Here is a 17,215-nt window from a genome sequence, read left to right on the forward strand (position 1 = left end):
TTAATAGATCAAGACCTCTCTTTGGTGGTTCTCAGGATACACTGCTTGACCTTATTTAAGGCCCAGACCCATACTTTCCTATACGGAGTTCTTTAGTCATTAGAGAGCTGAGGTGATAAGGCCTTTCTGAATGGTACAGAACTCAAGCTGAGATATGTTAGTAAGCATGTCAGCTTCAACAGGGTTCTTTCCTTGTGCATCTGATCTATAAACTCCGAGTGTACTGTATTACATACATTGTTTATTTATCTTATCTCTGCTAAGTGCACGAAGTGGTTTGGCAAAATAAGTGTCAGTCTTTTTTTACTATGATAACGTAAACATCACAAAATTGACTATTTTAACCATTAAGTAAGTGTACAGTTTAGCAGCATTAAGTACATTCACATTGCTGTCACCACTATCTGTCTCCAAAACTTTTCATCACCCCAAACTGAAACTCTGGATCCATCAAACTTCCCATTCTCCCCTCCCCCAGCCCCTGGTAACCACTGTCCTACTAGGAACTTGACTCTTCTGGCTATCCCACAGAAGTGTAATCATACAATATTTGTCCTATTATGTTTGGCTTATTCCACTTAACGTGATATCCTTAAGAATTACCCATATTGTAGCATGTATTAGAATCTGGTTCCTTTTTAAAGCTGAATAATACCCCACTGTATGAACACGCCAATGTTATCTGTCCTTCATTCACTGATTGGCAGTGAATCCAACTCTGAATCCAGTGAATCCAGTGTTTCCAACTCTGAGCTACTGTGACTCATGCTGCTATCAACACTGGTATGCAAATATCTGATCCCTGCTTTCAATTCTCTTGTGTACATAAAAATGGAATTGCTGGACCGTATGGAAGTTCTTGGATATGAATCTGAGCAAACTCTGGGAGACAATGGAGGACACAGGAGCCTGGCGTGCTACAGTCCATGGGATTGCAAAGAATCGGACACAACTTAGCAACTGAATGAAACAACATGGTAGTTCTGGGTTTAATTTTTTTTTTGAGAAATCACCATACTGTTTTCCACAGAAGAAGCATCATTTTACATTCCCACCAGCAATGCACAAGGATTTCAATTTCTTTAAATCCTCACCAACACTTGTTACTAAGCTTTTTAAGTAACAGTCGTCCTAATGAATAAAGTGGTATCTCACTGTGGTTTTCATTTGCTTCCCCAATGACTAGTGATGTTGAGCATCTTATCATGTGCTTATTGAGTCATTTGTTCTCTTTTATGGAGAACTATTTAAAAACTGAATACCAGTCTTAGGCAGGTGATTTTCTCTTCATTTTAAAGAGCTGAACAATCAAGTAAAGAAATCTATATGGCCTTTTAAATAGTCAACAGTGTACATTTCTAGTTTATCTTCTCTCTTTTTAATAAGGATATGTCCAAGAGGTTGGCTGTTTAAGTATCCCCTTCATGGCTCACTACCTTGGTGGCGAAGGGGCTTGTATAACTCAACGAAGCTATGAGCCATGCCGTGCAGGGCCACCCAAGATGGACGGGTCACAGCAGAGAGTTCTGACAAAACGTGCTCCACTGGAGGAGGGAATGGCAAACCACCCCAGTATACCTGCCGTGAGAATCTCATGAACTGTATAAAAGGCCAAAAAGATAAGACACCGAAGATGAGTACCCCAGGGGTCATATCTTTTTGGCCTTTTATACAGTTCATGAGAGTACTGCATAGGAATGTGGAATGTCAGGTCCATGAATCAAGGAAAACTGGACATGGTCAAACAGAAGATGGTAAGAATAAACATTGACATCTTAGGAATCAGCAAACTAAAACAGACAGGAATGGGTGAATTTAATTCAGATGACCATACACCACATTAACAAATTGAAAAATAAAAGCCACATGATTATCTCAACAGATGCAGAGAAAGCCTTTGACAAAATTCAACATCCATTTATGATAAAAACTTTTCCAGAAAGCAGGAATAGAAGGAACATACCTCAACATAATAAAAGTTATATATGACAAACCCACAGCAAACATTATCCTCAATGGTGAAAAATCGAAAGCATTTCCCCTACAGTCAGGAACAAGACAAGGGTGCCCACTTTCACTGCTACTATTCAACATAGTTTTCAAAGTTTTGGCCACAAAAATCAGAGCAGAAAAAGAAATAAAAGGAATCCAGATTGGAAAAGAAGTAAAACTCTCACTGTTTGCAGATGACATGATCCTCTACATAAAAAACCCCAAAGACTCCACCAGAAAATTACTAGAGCTAATCAATGAATATAGTAAAGTTGTAGGATATAAAATCAACACACAGAAATCCCTTGCATTTCTATATAACACTAATAATGAGAAAATAGAAAGAGAAATTAAGGAAACAATTCCATTCACCATTGCAATGAAAAGAATAAAATATTTAGGAATATATCTACCTAAAGAAATTAAAGACCTATACATAGAAAGCTATAAAACACTGGTGAAAGAAAGGACACTAATAGATGGAAAAATATACTGTGTTCATGGATTGGAAGAATCAATATAGTGAAAATGAGTATACTACGCAAAGCAATCTATAGATTCAATGCAATCCCTATCAAACTACCAAAGGTATTTTTCACAGGGCTAGAACAAATAATTTCACAATTTGTATGGAAATACAAAAAACCTCAAATAGCCAAAGCAATCTTGAGAAAGAAGAATGGAACTGGAGGAATCAACCTGCCTGACTTCAGGCTCTACTAAAAAGCCACAGTCATCAAGACAGTATGGTACTAGCATAAAGAAATATAGAGCAATGAAACAAAATAGAAAGCCCAGAGATCCATGCACCTATAGACACCTTATCTTTGACAAAGGAGGCAAGAATATACAATGGAGAAAAGACAATCTCTTTAACAAGTGGTGCTGGGAAAACTGGCCAACCACTTGTAAAAGAATGAAAGTAGGACACTTTCTAACACCATACGCAAAAATAAAATCAAAATGGATTAAAGATCTAAACGTAAGACCAGAAACTATAAAACTCCTAGAGAAGAACATAGGCAAAACACTCTCCGACATAAATCACAGCAGGATCCTATATGACCCACCTCCCAGAATACTGGAAATAAAAGCAAAAATAAACAAATGGCACCTAATTAAACTTAAAAGCTTTTACATAACAAAGGAAATTATAAGGTGAAAAGACAGCCTTCAGAATGGGAGAAAATAATAGCAAATGAAGCAACTGACAAAGAATTAAGCTAAAAAAATATACAGGCAACTCCTGCAGCTCAATTCCAGAAAAATAAACAACCCTATCAAAAAATGGGCCAAAGAACTAAACAGACATTTCTCCAAAGAAGACATACAGATGGCTAACAAACACATGAAAAGATGCTCAACATCACTCATTATCAGAGAAATGCAAATCAAAACCACAATGAGGTACTATTTCACACCAGTCAGAATGGCTGCTATCCAAAAGTTTACAAGCAATAAATGCTGGAGAGGGTGTGGAGAAAAGGGAAGCCTCTTACACTGTTGGTGGGAATGCAAACTAGTACAGCCACCATGGAGAACAGTGTGGAGATTCCTTAAAAAACTGGAAATAGAACTGCCATATGACCCAGCAATCCTACTGTTGGGCATACACACCAAGGAAACCAGAATTGAAAGAGACACGTGTACCCCAACGTTCATCGCAGCACTGTTTATAATAGCCAGAACATGGAAGCAACCTAGATGTCCATCAGCAGACAAATGGATAAGAAAGCTGTGGTACATATACACAATGGAGTACTACTCAGCCATTAAAAAGAATACATGTGAATCAGTTCTAATGAGGTGGATGCAACTGGAGCCTATTACACAGAGTGAAGAAAGCCAGAAAGAAAAACACCAATACAGTATACTAATGCATATATATGGAATTTAGAAAGATGGTAATGATAATCCTGTATGTGAGACGGCAAAAGAGACACAGATGTATAGAACAGTCTTTTGGACTCTGTGGGAGAGGGCGAGGGTGGGATGATTTGGGAAAATGGCATTGAAACATGTATAATATCATATGTGAAATGAATCGCCAGTCCAGGTTCGATGCATGATACAGGATGCTCGGGGCTGGTGCACTGGGATGACCCAGAGGGATGGTATGGGGAGGGAGGTGGGAGGGGGGTTCAGGATGGGGAACACGTGTGCACCCGTGGCAGATTCATGTTGATGTATGGCAAATCCAATACAACACTGTAAAGTAATTAGCCTCCAATTAAAATAAATAAATTGATATTTAAAAAAAAATTCAGATGACCATTATATCTACTACTGTGGGCAAGAATCCCGTAGAAGAAGAGGAGTAGTCTTCATAATCAACAAAAGAGTAGAAATACAGTACTTGGCTACAGCCCCAAAACAGACAGAATGATCTCAATTCGTTTCCAAGGCAAGCCATTCAACATCAGAGTAATCCAAGTCTACGCCCCTACTACCAATGCAGAAGAAGCTGAAGCTGATCAATTCTACAAAGACCTAGAAGACCTTCTAGAACTAACACCTAAGAGATGTTCTATTCACCATCGGGGATTGGAATGCAAAAGCAGGAAGGCAGTTTGGCCTTGGAGAACATAATGAAGCAGGGCAAAGGTTAACAGAATTCTGCCAAGAGAATGCACCAGTCATAACAAATACCCTTTTTCAACAACACAAGAGATGACTTTACACATGGACATCACCAAATTAGTCAATACTGAAATCAAACTGACTATATTCTTTATAACTGAAGATGGAGAAGCTGTATACAGTCAGCAAAAACAAGATGTGGAGCTAACTGTGGCTCAGATCATCAGTGTCTCATAGCAAAGTTCAGGTGTAAACTAAAGAAAACCAGGAAAAACAACAGGCCAGCCAGGTATGCCTTCAATCAAATGCTGTATGAATTCGCAGTAGAGGTAACAAATAGGTTGGAGCAACTAGATCTAATTAACAGTAAAGAACTACTGACAGAGGTCCATACTGCACAGCAAGTGGCGAAGAAAATCATCCCAAAGAAAAAGAAAAGCAAGAAGGCAAAGTGGTTGTCTGAGGAGACCTTATAAACAGCGGAAGAGCAAAGCGAAAAGTGAAAAGCAAGGGAATGAGGGAAAGCTATATCCAATTAAACACAGAGTTCCAAAAAATAGCTAGAAGAGGAAAAACGGCCTTCTTCAATGAACCATGCTTAATAATAGAAGAAACAAGTGGGGAAAGGCTAGAGATCTCTTCAGAAAAACTGGAAACATCAAGGGAGCATTCTGCCCAAAGATAGGCACAATAAAGGATAAAATGGTAGAGACCTAGTAGATGCTGAAGATCTAGAAGAGATGAAAAGAATACACAGAAGAACTATATAAAGAAGATCTTAATGAACCAGATTATTACAACGGTGTTGTTAGTAGCCCAGAACCAGACGTTTTGGAGTGCAAAGTCAAGTGGGCCTTAAAAAGCCCTGCTGTTAATAAAGCTAGTGAATGCGATGAAATTCCAGCAGAACTATTCAAATCCCTAAAGGATGACACCATCAAGGTTTTTATGGCAGCAAATCTGGAAGACCCAGTAGTAGCCACAGGACTGGAAAAGGTCAATCCGCATCCCAATTCCCTAGAAGGGTAGTACCAACGAATGTGCTAACCATCGGACAACTGCACTCATCTCCCATGCTAGTAAGGTCATGCTTAAAATCTTGCAAGCCAGGCTTCAGCATTATGCGAATGAAGAACTTCCTGATGTCCAAGGTGGGTTTAGAAAAGGAAGAGGAACTAGAGATCAAATTGCCAACATTCCCTAGATTATAGAGAAAGCAAGGGAGTTTCAGAAAAACATCTATCTCTGTTTCATTGACTACGTTAAAACCTTTGACTGTGTGGATCATGACAAACGTGGAAAGCTTTTAAAGAGATGGGAACACCAGATCATTTTATCTGTCTTCTGAGAAACCTGTATGTGGGTCAAGAAGCAACAGTTAGAACCCTGTATGGAACAACTGATTCGTTCAAGATGGAGAAATGAGTACAATAGGGCTGTCACCCTGTTTGTTTAAGCAACACATTGAGCATATCATGAGAAATGCTGGGCTGGATGAGTTACAAGCCGGAATCAAGACAGGTGGGAGAAACATCAACAACCTCAAATATGGGGATGATACCACTCCAATGGCAGAAAGCGAAGAAGAACTAAAGAGCCTCTTGATGAGAGTGAAGGAGGAGAATGAAAGAGCTGGCTTAAGACTAAAAAAAAAAAAAAAAAAAAAAAAACTAAAATAATGGCATCTGGCCCCATACTGCATGGCAAATGGAAGGGGAAAAGGTGGAAGCAGTGACAGTTTTCCTCTTCTTGGGCTCCAAAATCACTGCACACAGTGACTGCAGCCATGAAATCATAAGACAATTGCTTCTTGGCAGGAAATCGACGACAAACCTAGACAGTGTGTTGAAAGCAGAGACATTACTCTGCCGACAAAGATCCGTACAGTTAAGTCTATGGTTTTCCCAGTGGTTCTGAGAGCTGAATGGTAAAGAACACAGAATGCCAAAAAATTGATGCCTTCGAACTGTGGGGCTGGAGAAGACTTGTGAAAGTCCCCTGGACAGCAAGGAGATCACATCAGTCAATGTTAAGGGAGATCAACCCTGAAAATCCACTGGAATGACTGATGCTGAAGCTGAAGCTCCAGTATTTTAGTTACCTGATACAGACAGACAGCTCATTGGAAAAGTCCCTGATGCGGGGAAAGATTGAGGGCAGGAGAAGAGGGTGTCAGAGGATGAGATGGCTGGATGGCATCACCGATGCACTGAACATGAACTTGGGCAAACTCTGGGAGATGGTGAGGGACAGGGAGGCCTGGCGTGCTGCAGTCCACAGGGCCGCAAAGAGTCGGGCTTCGCAATTTCGCAACATGACTGGGCGACCGAGCAACAGCAATGGAGAACTGTCTATTTAAAAACTGAATACCAGTCTTAGGCAGGTGATCACTTCATTTTAAAGAGCTGAACAATCAAGTAAAGGAATCTATGGCCTTCCAAATAGTCAACAGCATACATGTATAGTTTATCTTTTTTTTCTTTTTGCTACAGATAGGTTCAAGAGGTTCACTGTTTAAATATCTTTTTTCTTAGAACAAACTGATTCCTTTCCCATTTTATATAACTTACTACTTAAAAAAAGAGTAATATGCCATGTCACACTTTTTTTGAAGGAACCAATTATGTTAAACAACTTTGCTCGGATTTCATTAATAAAGCCCCTACATAAAAGCATCATGTCCCTTCCCTACAAAAAAACAAAAACAAAACCCCAAAAAACCCTCTTTTTCTTGTTAATATAAGACATATTTTGAGAGCACCTGCCTTTAAATCTGAGATTGAGGGAGTTTTTTCTTCCAGAAACATCTCTCCAAGTTGCTCATCTGAATTAGCAACACATTCAATCAGCTCCTGCCGGTGGCCTGCTGCCGCTGCCCTGAATTCTGCTGGAATTTCCCCGTATCGAACAATCTGACTAAGAGAAGAAATGTTTTATTTTGGTGCTTTAAGAATATTCAATTAAGTTGTAATTAACTTTACTCCAATAAAAATTAATCTGGAAAAAGAATATTCAATTAAACATATAAGTTATCAATGAAAAAGATAAACTAACAGCCAAAATGTTTTTTGAGGTAAGAGCTCTGATATTTTTGCATTAAAATCACAAATAAGAAAAATATGTATCTGTAAAATTCAGATGGAACAGTGGACAAAATACTTTAAAAAAGGCAAAGCAAATCGTTCAAGGTTGTACTACCAGTAAATATATGAGCCACACACAATTCAAAGCCAAACTGACTCCAAAGCCCATGAGTACAGCTGACCCATGAACAATACAAGTTTGAACTGTGCAGGTCCACTTATACAAAGGTGTTTTTCAATAAACATGCAAAAATACTTGTATTACATTGTGTGCAAGACTTGTATTGAAGTGGACAGGCTATTATTATGTAGGAATAAGTAAGTGATATTTAATATGAAATTTAAAATGTGTTAAGTTTTATTACTGTTTTTTAACTCTGCTTTCACAGAATTACATCCATACAGTATGCCTCTCTCACAGAATTAGAGAAATTGCATACCATCACAGGTAATTTTTTTAAGTCACAATATTTCCAATACTGTATTAGGAATATGATTATAATATCATATGCCATAAACAATTTTATAATGACTAGGCTAGGCTACTGCTTTACACCAGTCACACTAGGCTACCATAAAGCAATACATTGCTGCTTCTTTCTTATCAATGCATGAACTGTTATACCTGTAAATAAATATGAATTTCTTTTCACATTATCTTTTCATTTTTGATAGCGTCCAGTCAACAGTAGGTTATTAGTAGGTAAGTTTTAGGGGGAGTCAACAGTTATACTTGAACTTTTGACTAGATGAGGGATCGACACCTCTAATCTCCACACTATTCAAGGGTCAACTGTACTGGAAAATTCTATTAACCAAATTAATCAGAATATCACTGTGTTTGACAAGCAAGATTAGAGACTTGACTATTCTGGGTCATTAATAACAAATTCAATTACACAATCCTTTTTAATACAGAATACTCCATTTTGTAGTTAAAAAAAAAGTTTACTAATTATGATAGACTCTTCAAACTTGACTTCTATTCTCCATTCCTTTAGGGGCCAGATAGCTAAAAGTTACAAATAAATACACAAAACAGAGAAATGGACATACTTGATATTTACAAACATCAGTCTGAACACTTTAAAAGTATTTCTTTAAAAATGGAATCTAATGTCAAGCAATAACAAGCTTTTCAGAAAAAAAATTCCTGGAAAAAAAAGGGGTGGGGAAGGGAGAAGCAAATCGCAAATAGTCAGAAAATAATTCTTATTATCCTAAAGAATGCTCTTCACAGCCTTCAGAATCTAATTTCTTCCTTCCTGGCAAGGTCCCTGCTTAAGTCTTTCATTTCAGAAATTTCCTTTCAAAATATACATACCCAGTGGTCTAGGGCTGGGAAAAGGCGCAGATATATTAAGAAGTTCCACCTGTGGTTCTGATGCACAACAAAGTTTAAAAACCTCTAGAAGACAGAAATGTGTGCACTGGTAATTCTAGGCAAGGGATGTAATCATTCACTTAAAAATATTTTTTGAGTGCCTATTTTGTACCAGATAGTTCTAGGGCTGGGGACACAGCAGTGAATAAACCTGATAAAAATTCTTGGAGAATGCTGTTATTGTATCGGATGTATAGTGTATTGCTAGGAATAGGCCTGTTAGGATTTGTAAAATTAAGCAGATGCCTAGGAGAGAGCCAAAGTTTCATCATGATGAGATGTTCGATGGAGTTGGGAGGTCAATAAATGCGTTGTTTACAATTTTTATCAGTGGGTGGGTTTTTCGGATGTTGGTCATTAGTGTTCTTGTAGTTGAATAACAACGATGGTTTTTCATATCATTGGTCATGGTTAGATTCCATGCGGGAATAATGATAATATACATTGTATTTATTTTAAGTGTCATTTTTGTGATGGGTTTTGTGGGGTTTTCTTCAAAACCTTCACCTATTTATGGGGGGTTAGGATTGATTGTGACTGGTGGGGTTGGATGTGGTATTGTGTTGAACTTTGGTGGGTCTTTTTTAGGTTTAATAGTTTTTTAAATTTATTTGGGGGGTATGATGGTGGTTTTTGGTTATACGACGGCTATGGCTATAGAGCAGTATCCTGAGATTTGGGTTTCTAATAAGGTTGTTTTGGGGGCATTTATTACTGGTTTGTTAATGGAGTTTCTTATGGTTTATTACGTGTTGAAGGATAAGGAGGTAGAGATTGTGTTTGAGTTTAATGGTATGGGGGATTGGGTTATTTATGATACAGGGGACTCTGGGTTTTTTAGTGAAGAGGCCATAGGGATTGCTGCTTTATACAGTTATGGTACTTGATTAGTTATTGTTACTGGTTGATCTTTATTAATTGGTGTAGTAATTATAGAGATTACTCGTGGAAATTAAGTGAAATTGTGCTGACGAGGATTGTAACTAGAAAAGAGAGGAAATATAATTTAATTAGGCCTTTTTGGTTTGTGATTGTGGTAGATATTTTTATTTGGGTTAGTGAAATGGTTTTTGGTAGAATGGTTTCTAGCCAGATTAGGTCTAGGAGGGAGGATGCTGATTTTTGGCTTATTGTTAGATTTATGTAGGGGGTTAAGCGGTGTATAATTGTGGGGTAATATCCTAATAGGTTAGAGAATTTGAATATGTTTGATGGATGGCTAAATTTCAGGTAGCGGGTTATGTTACTAATTTCTAGTGCTAAAATGAAGCCTAGGATTGTGACTGCTAGGGCAGTTATTTTTAGATACTGGGGCATGGTTATTTGGGGAATTGTTGTTGGAGGGATGTTGTTGGAAATGATGAATCCTGCAAAAAGACTTCCAATTAGTAAGTGTTTGATTGAGTTAATTAGGAATGGGTTGTTTTCATTGATAGTAATAAGAGTTGGGAATCGGGGCTGTCCTAGGAGTGCGAAAAAAATAATGCGGGTGCTGTAGATGGCTGTGAAAGAGGTGGCAGTTAGTGTTATTAAGAGGGCTCAGGCGTTGGTATATGACGTGTTGGCGGATTCAATAATTAGGTCTTTGGAATAGAATCCGGTGAGGAAGGGTATTCCTGTTAGTGCGAGACCGCCAATAATGAGGGCTGTTGTGGTAAATGGTATTGCTTTGAATAGGCCTCCTATTTTTCGAATGTCTTGTTCGTCATTTAGGCTGTGGATAATAGAACCGAAACACATGAATAACATGGCTTTGAAGAAGGCGTGGGTGCAGATGTGGAGAAATGCTAAGTAGGGTTGGTTAATTCCAATTGTTACTATTATAAGGCCGAGTTGGCTGGATGTGGAGAAGGCGATGATTTTTTTAATGTCGTTTTGGGTAAGGGCACATATTGCTGTAAATAGTGTGGTAATAGCCCCTAGGCATAGCATAATAGATTGGGCAAATTTGTTATTTTCTGTTAATGGGTAAAAACGAATTAGTAGGAAAATGCCTGCTACTACTATTGTACTTGAGTGAAGTAATGCTGAGACGGGTGTTGGGCCTTCTATTGCAGAGGGCAGTCATGGGTATAGGCCAAATTGTGCAGATTTTCCAGTTGCAGCTAGTACTAAGCCTATTAGGGGTAGATTTGAGTTTTCTGGTTTTAGTATAAAGATTTGTTGAAGATCCCAAGTATTAAGGTTAGTTAGGAATCATGCTATTGCCAGGATGAATCCGATGTCGCCAATGCGGTTATACAGGATTGCTTGTAGGGCTGCTGTGTTTGCGTCTGCTCGTCCATACCACCATCCGATTAGTAGGAATGATATGATTCCAATTCCTTCTCAGCCGATAAATAGTTGAAAGACATTGTTTGCAGTGACGAGAATAAGTATTGTGATGAGGAATAAGAGTAAGTACTTGAAAAATTGGTTGATGTTGGGGTCTGAGTGTATATATCATATTGAGAATTCTATGATGGATCATGTGACAAATAGTGCTACTGGGACAAATATTATTGAGAAATAGTCTATTTTGAAGCTGAGTGATAGTTTAAGGGTTTGGGTGGTTAGTCAGTGTCAGTTTGAGATGACTATTTCTTGTCCTGTATGGATAAATATTATTGTGGGAATTATACTGGTGATAAAGGCACATGAAATGGTTGTTTTTACATAAAGTGGATAATTGGTAGATTTATGGGTGTTGGGACTAGTTATTATGATGGGTGCAGTTAGTAGAATTAGGGTAGTTAGTGTGAGGGAAGAGAATAGGTTTATTACTTTTATTTGGAGTTGCACCAATTTTTTGGTTCCTAAGACCAATGGATAACTACTATCCTTTAAAAGTTTGAAAAAGCCATGTTGTTAGACATGGGAGCATAGAATTAGCAGTTCTTGCACGCTTTTTCGGTAAATAAGAAGATGGTAGGCTTCTATTGTTAGATTCACAGTCTAATGTTTTTTTAAACTATATTTACAGCACAGGGGGCCTAGGATAATTTTTGGGTTTAGGGATAGAAGTAGAAGTGGTAGCATGTGTAGAGATATGAGTGCGTTTTCTCGTGTGAAAGAAGGTGAAATGTTATTAATGTGATGGGTATATTTACCCCGCTGTGTTGTGATTAGTATGTGGAGGGAGTATAGGGCAGTAATTACCATGTTAAGTCCTATTAGAATAATTGTGATGTTAGATCACGAGAAGGTTGATATTACTACAAATAATTCCCCGATTAGGTTAACTGTTGGGGGTAGAGCCAGGTTAATTAGACTTGCTAGGAGTCATCAGGTAGCCATTAGTGGAAGAAGTGTTTGTAGACCACGGGCTAAAATTATTGTACGGCTGTGGATTCGTTCATAGTTGGAGTTTGCTAGGCAGAAAAGTATGGAGGATGTGAGACCATGGGCGATTATCAGGGCGGTGGCTCCTGTGTAGCTTCAGGGTGTTTGGATGAGGATGGCTACGATAACAAGTGCTATGTGGCTGACGGAGGAATATGCGATAAGTGACTTCAGGTCCATTTGACGGAGGCAAATTGAGCTGGTTATGATCATGCCTCATAAAGATAACATGATGAATGGATATGCTATAGAGTTGGTGATTGGATTTAGGAATGATGTAATTCGTATTATGCCATATCCTCCTAGTTTTAGGATTGCTGCAAGAACCATGGAGCCTGCAATTGGGGCTTCTACGTGGGCTTTAGGTAGTCAAAGGTGAAGTCCGTATAGTGGTATTTTTACTATAAAGGCTATTATGCATGCTAGTCATATAAAGGTATTGGATGAGGAGCTGGGTATTGGTTGTGCTCAGTATTGAAGGATTAGGAAGTTTAGGGATCCTATTGTGTTTTGAATATGAATTAGTCCGACTAGTAAGGGTAGGGATCCTGCTAGTATATAAAACAAGAAATAGAGGCCGGCATTTAGGCGTTCTGTTTGGTTTCCTCATCGAGTAATAATAATGAGTGTAGGAATTAGTGTTGCTTCGAATAAAATATAAAAGAAAATTAGTTCTGTAGCAGTGAATGTTATAATTAGGAGTAGTTGTAATAGGATTACTATTGAGATGAAAAGTTTTTTTCGGGCTAGGCTTTCTTTTGATAGGTGATGTTGACTAGCCATAAGTATCAAGGGAAGAAGTCATACAGTTAGGATTAGTAGTGGTGTAGATAAAGAGTCGGAGAAGAAAGTTAATGAAAAGTTGAGGCTGTTATCGCCAAATTGATTTATAAGGAGTAGGCTTGTAAGGCTAATTAGTAAACTATGAAGCATGGAGTTAATTCAGATTATGTTGTTTTTTGACAGTCAGGTTAGGGGTAAGAGTATTATTGTAGGAATAATATATTTTAGCATTGTAGTAGGTTAAGGTTTTGTACATAGTCAGTACCGTATGTGTTTGATACCATTACTTACATTCTAAGGAGTGAGAAGTAAACTTGGTTGTCATTACTTAGTTGTGGAACAAAAAGTGAAAGAAATGCCTTGTCCACTGAATAGGCTTGATCTTCTCCTTACGTAAAGATGGTCAATAAAGATCAACTCTATAGTTATCTGATCACAATGGCCTTCATCCACGTGCCAGACTAGTAATCTCAGTTCCAAAACAGAGGAAGTAAAGTGAAGTAAATGTCGCTCAGTTGTGTCCGACTCTGCGACCCCATGGACTGCAGGTTCCTCCGTCCATGGGATTTTCCAGGCAAGAATACTGGAGTGGGTTGCCATTTCCTTCTCCAAACAAAGGAAGGGACCCCCTTAAAAAGGACCTTTGGAGAAACTGCCAGGCTCCAGAGCGACTCTTCAGAACAAAGATCACTTACAACTCCCCACACTGTCTATTTAGTGCCACTTGAACTATGGCATTCAGATCTGAAACATCAGCGCCACCTGGGAGCATTCCAGAAATGCAAATACCAGGCCCCACTCTATAGCTACTGAATTAGAATCCCTGCGAGTGGATCCAGATATGTGCGTTTTTCCAGGTGATTTTTCTGAATGCCACAGTTTGATAAGCACTGGGCTTTGTATGCAAAGGTCTCTCAAAAGTTGGTTGATGGACCAAATACCATGTCAAAAGTTACCAATTTGCTTTTTGTACTGCCCAAACTACATTCTTTTATTTATATAAAAGAATACGCAACTTCGTTTACACATTAATCTTTTTATCTTTGTAATCCTATAAAGTAGAAAAGTATTTATAATCCCTCTTTCTTCCCAGCTTTTATAACAATACTCACGACACAGTAGTTGTTCCAGCAAAATCTACAGAACGAATGAACAGATTGATGAATAAAAGTAGAAAAAGAGATATTACATCATTAGTTTAAGCTGAAGGCCTCCTTTCACCATACCACGTCTATCATAATGTGATACATATATATCATCCAAAGAGTAACCTACTCCCCCTTGGAATGAATGCTAAGCAAAATGGGAAGTGACTAGAATTAAATGCATTAAAAGAAAATCATCTTAGATGACATTTTTTTCAGTCTCATTTCAAAAAGGTTTATATTTAAAGCACTCATCCATTTCCTTCTCTTTGATACTTTTTTAAAATATAAGATTTCAACAGTATATTTTTAACACTTACCCAAAGTCTCCATCAAAATAGATGGCTCGTTCCTCAATAAGATCTATAATTCCTTTAAAATCATTCTCTAAACCAATGGGCAATTGCATAAACGCTGCGTTATGACTTAGTTTAGACCTGAAAAATAAAAACACATGTTTACCCCTTTTTCTCTTCACCAAATTTCTTTGAACTGACAAAATAAATTAAAAAAAGAAATCAACAGCAGATCTTTAGAATTGATTAGCAGGTCAGAGCCAAAGGTACAAAGCAGCTGGGAACAGATTGACAAATTCATTGTGCTCAGGAAGCACAACCCTATTTAGGCAACAAAAATAACTGTAAGATAAGTGTTTTTCCCATTGGATCCCCAGAATACCCTGAATCAGACACAGAAGGGAGAAGACAGGTCACTGAGTGGTTGGCCAGGAAATTAAAGGATGGTGGGATAATTGTGCCCACATCTCCTTCTTGGATCAGCTAATACAAGTGAAGCCAAGTACAGCTATCCGAAAAGGAAGTTCCTTAGAGGGAAAATCCATACGGTGGTTATTAGACACTTATCATCAGCCTGTGCACCCAATCAGGCACAACCACAGAACGGAAATGACACTCATTGGCAGGAATTCACATTGAAGTAGAAATATGCTGTTCAGTCTGTGACTTCGACCAGATAATTAAGAACTACCAAATATTTGAAGGAAACGAACAGCTTGAAAGAGATGGGAGTTCAAGAAACAGTACTAACTTCCAAGGAAAGAGTTACTAGAGAAAATAAAATGTAAAGATCCAAGAAGTAATCACCTCCATTAATATGAAACTGAACTACATAATTGCTGGGATTAAAAAGAACAAAAAGCAGGCTAAATAACAGAAGGGAAGCAGATGAATACCAGAGAAGTGAACTGGAAGACTAACCTCAAAAATCTTCCCATCACCCAGTGAAAAATGAGCAGAAAACAGAAAGTATGAGAAAGTGTGGCAGAAAAAGTAAGACAGAGAGGCCAGATTCAGAAGCTTCAAAACCTATTTAATGGGAATTATAGGATGAGGTAACAGATAAAGGGGAGTGGAGCAAAGTAGTATTTGACTACCAAAATAGTCAAATAAATGCTGAAAGAGAATCTGCCTGGAATTCAGAAAGAGACTTGGTAGGAAGAGCCCATCTATCGCCAACCACAAGTAAAATATAATTAGAACAAAAAGTGAAAACATTTCATTTTACCAAGAAAGTATTACAAACACCCAATAAAGAAAAGGTTCACTCGCATATTCTCAAACACATCACCTCCATCAGAGAGCACACAGCAATACCGTCACCTCAAGGCCCCTAACACTGGATCTCCTGTCATGAGACACATTAGTCTCTCCACTGCCATAAACGTGACTGCTACATCCAAGAGCTCCGGCGCAGGAGACTTGAGTAGGAGCTCTATGGCTCCATCAACAGATCTACAAATGGTAAAAAGTGAAATCGACTCTTTTCAAAGGTGTGTGAAATACATCACACTGTGAAAGATGTAAAATCGTGTGAAGACCACTGGGTTATGTCTAGAAAGGAAGGACTGCTGCTATCCTAACAAATACATTAACTGATGAAAACAAGAACATAGCATCGTATTGACAATTTAAGGCATTAAATTAAAATTCCTCAAATAAAGGTTAAAACTGAAGACAATCCTTTCAGTTCAGTTCAGTCGCTCAGTCGTGTCCGACTCTTTGCGACCCCATGAATCGCAGCACGCCAGGCCTCCCTGTCCATCACCAACTCCTGGAGTTCACTCAGACTCACGTCCATTGAGTCAGTGATGCCATCCAGCCATCTCATCCTCGGTCATCCCCTTCTCCTCCTGCCCCCAATCCCTCCCAGCATCAGAGTCTTTTCCAATGAGTCAACTCTTCGCATGAGGTGGCCAAAGTACTGGAGTTTCAATCCTTTATGTTTGTCTAAATAAACATGAAGTACTTTTACAATCTGTCCTAGATTATAACTTCTCTAATTACAACACTACAAATTACCAGATGAGTTCTGAATGCTTCAAATTCTCTAAAAATTTAAGTCATATTTCTCCTATTATACAGAGAAAGTAGTTGATAAAATCATATCACAAACTAAACTATGGCCATCAGGGTTCCATTTACTAAGATAAGTAATTCACATATGTGAATTTTAAAAAGGAAAAAAATATTAAGGATAAAGCTCAAAGACACTGAATTAACTGTGCTTGCAGATGTGCGGTCTGTTAGCTGGATCATAACTCTGCTCTGCTCTAAGGTGCAGTACCTCATCTGCTGCAGGGCCCTGGCTGGGTTGGAGCCCATGCGGTCCAGTTTGTTAATGAAAGTTAGAAACGGAACATTGTAGCGCTTCATCTGACGGTTGACAGTCATGGTCTGGCACTGCACCCCTCCGACTGCACAGAGAACCAGGACTGCGCCATCCAGCACTCTCAGGGCTCTTTCAACTTCTATTGTGAAGTCCACGTGCCCTGAGCGAGACAGAGAAGTGTGTGAAGGTCTTAAAAAGCAGTCTGAATTTTTACAGCGTGCACAGGTGAAAGTCTACCTCTGATCATTATGGAAGTCTTCTAATTAGAATGTGGATTCTTTAAACCACCAATATCATTC

General features: G+C 38.4%; 1 protein-coding gene across 4 annotated transcripts in view; it reads right to left on the reverse strand.

The window, feature by feature from the left end:
• The window catches only part of GFM1 (G elongation factor mitochondrial 1), a 56,289-nt gene that overhangs the window by 34,640 nt on the left and 4,434 nt on the right, over nt 1-17,215 (reverse strand). For 2 of the 4 annotated variants that reach the window (XM_068991364.1, XM_068991435.1), the window contains exons 4-6: nt 16,872-17,076; nt 14,609-14,725; nt 7,338-7,488 (exon numbers count right to left, since the gene is read on the reverse strand). In XM_068991364.1, coding sequence (XP_068847465.1) covers nt 7,338-7,488; nt 14,609-14,725; nt 16,872-17,076 — 473 coding nt within the window. The remainder of the gene's footprint in view (nt 1-7,337; nt 7,489-14,608; nt 14,726-16,871; nt 17,077-17,215) is intronic. The other 2 variants (XM_068991495.1, XM_068991556.1) reach the window with 2 other exon arrangements.

Source organism: Capricornis sumatraensis, chromosome 1, assembly GCF_032405125.1.
Source record: "Capricornis sumatraensis isolate serow.1 chromosome 1, serow.2, whole genome shotgun sequence".
NCBI lineage: Eukaryota > Metazoa > Chordata > Mammalia > Artiodactyla > Bovidae > Capricornis > Capricornis sumatraensis.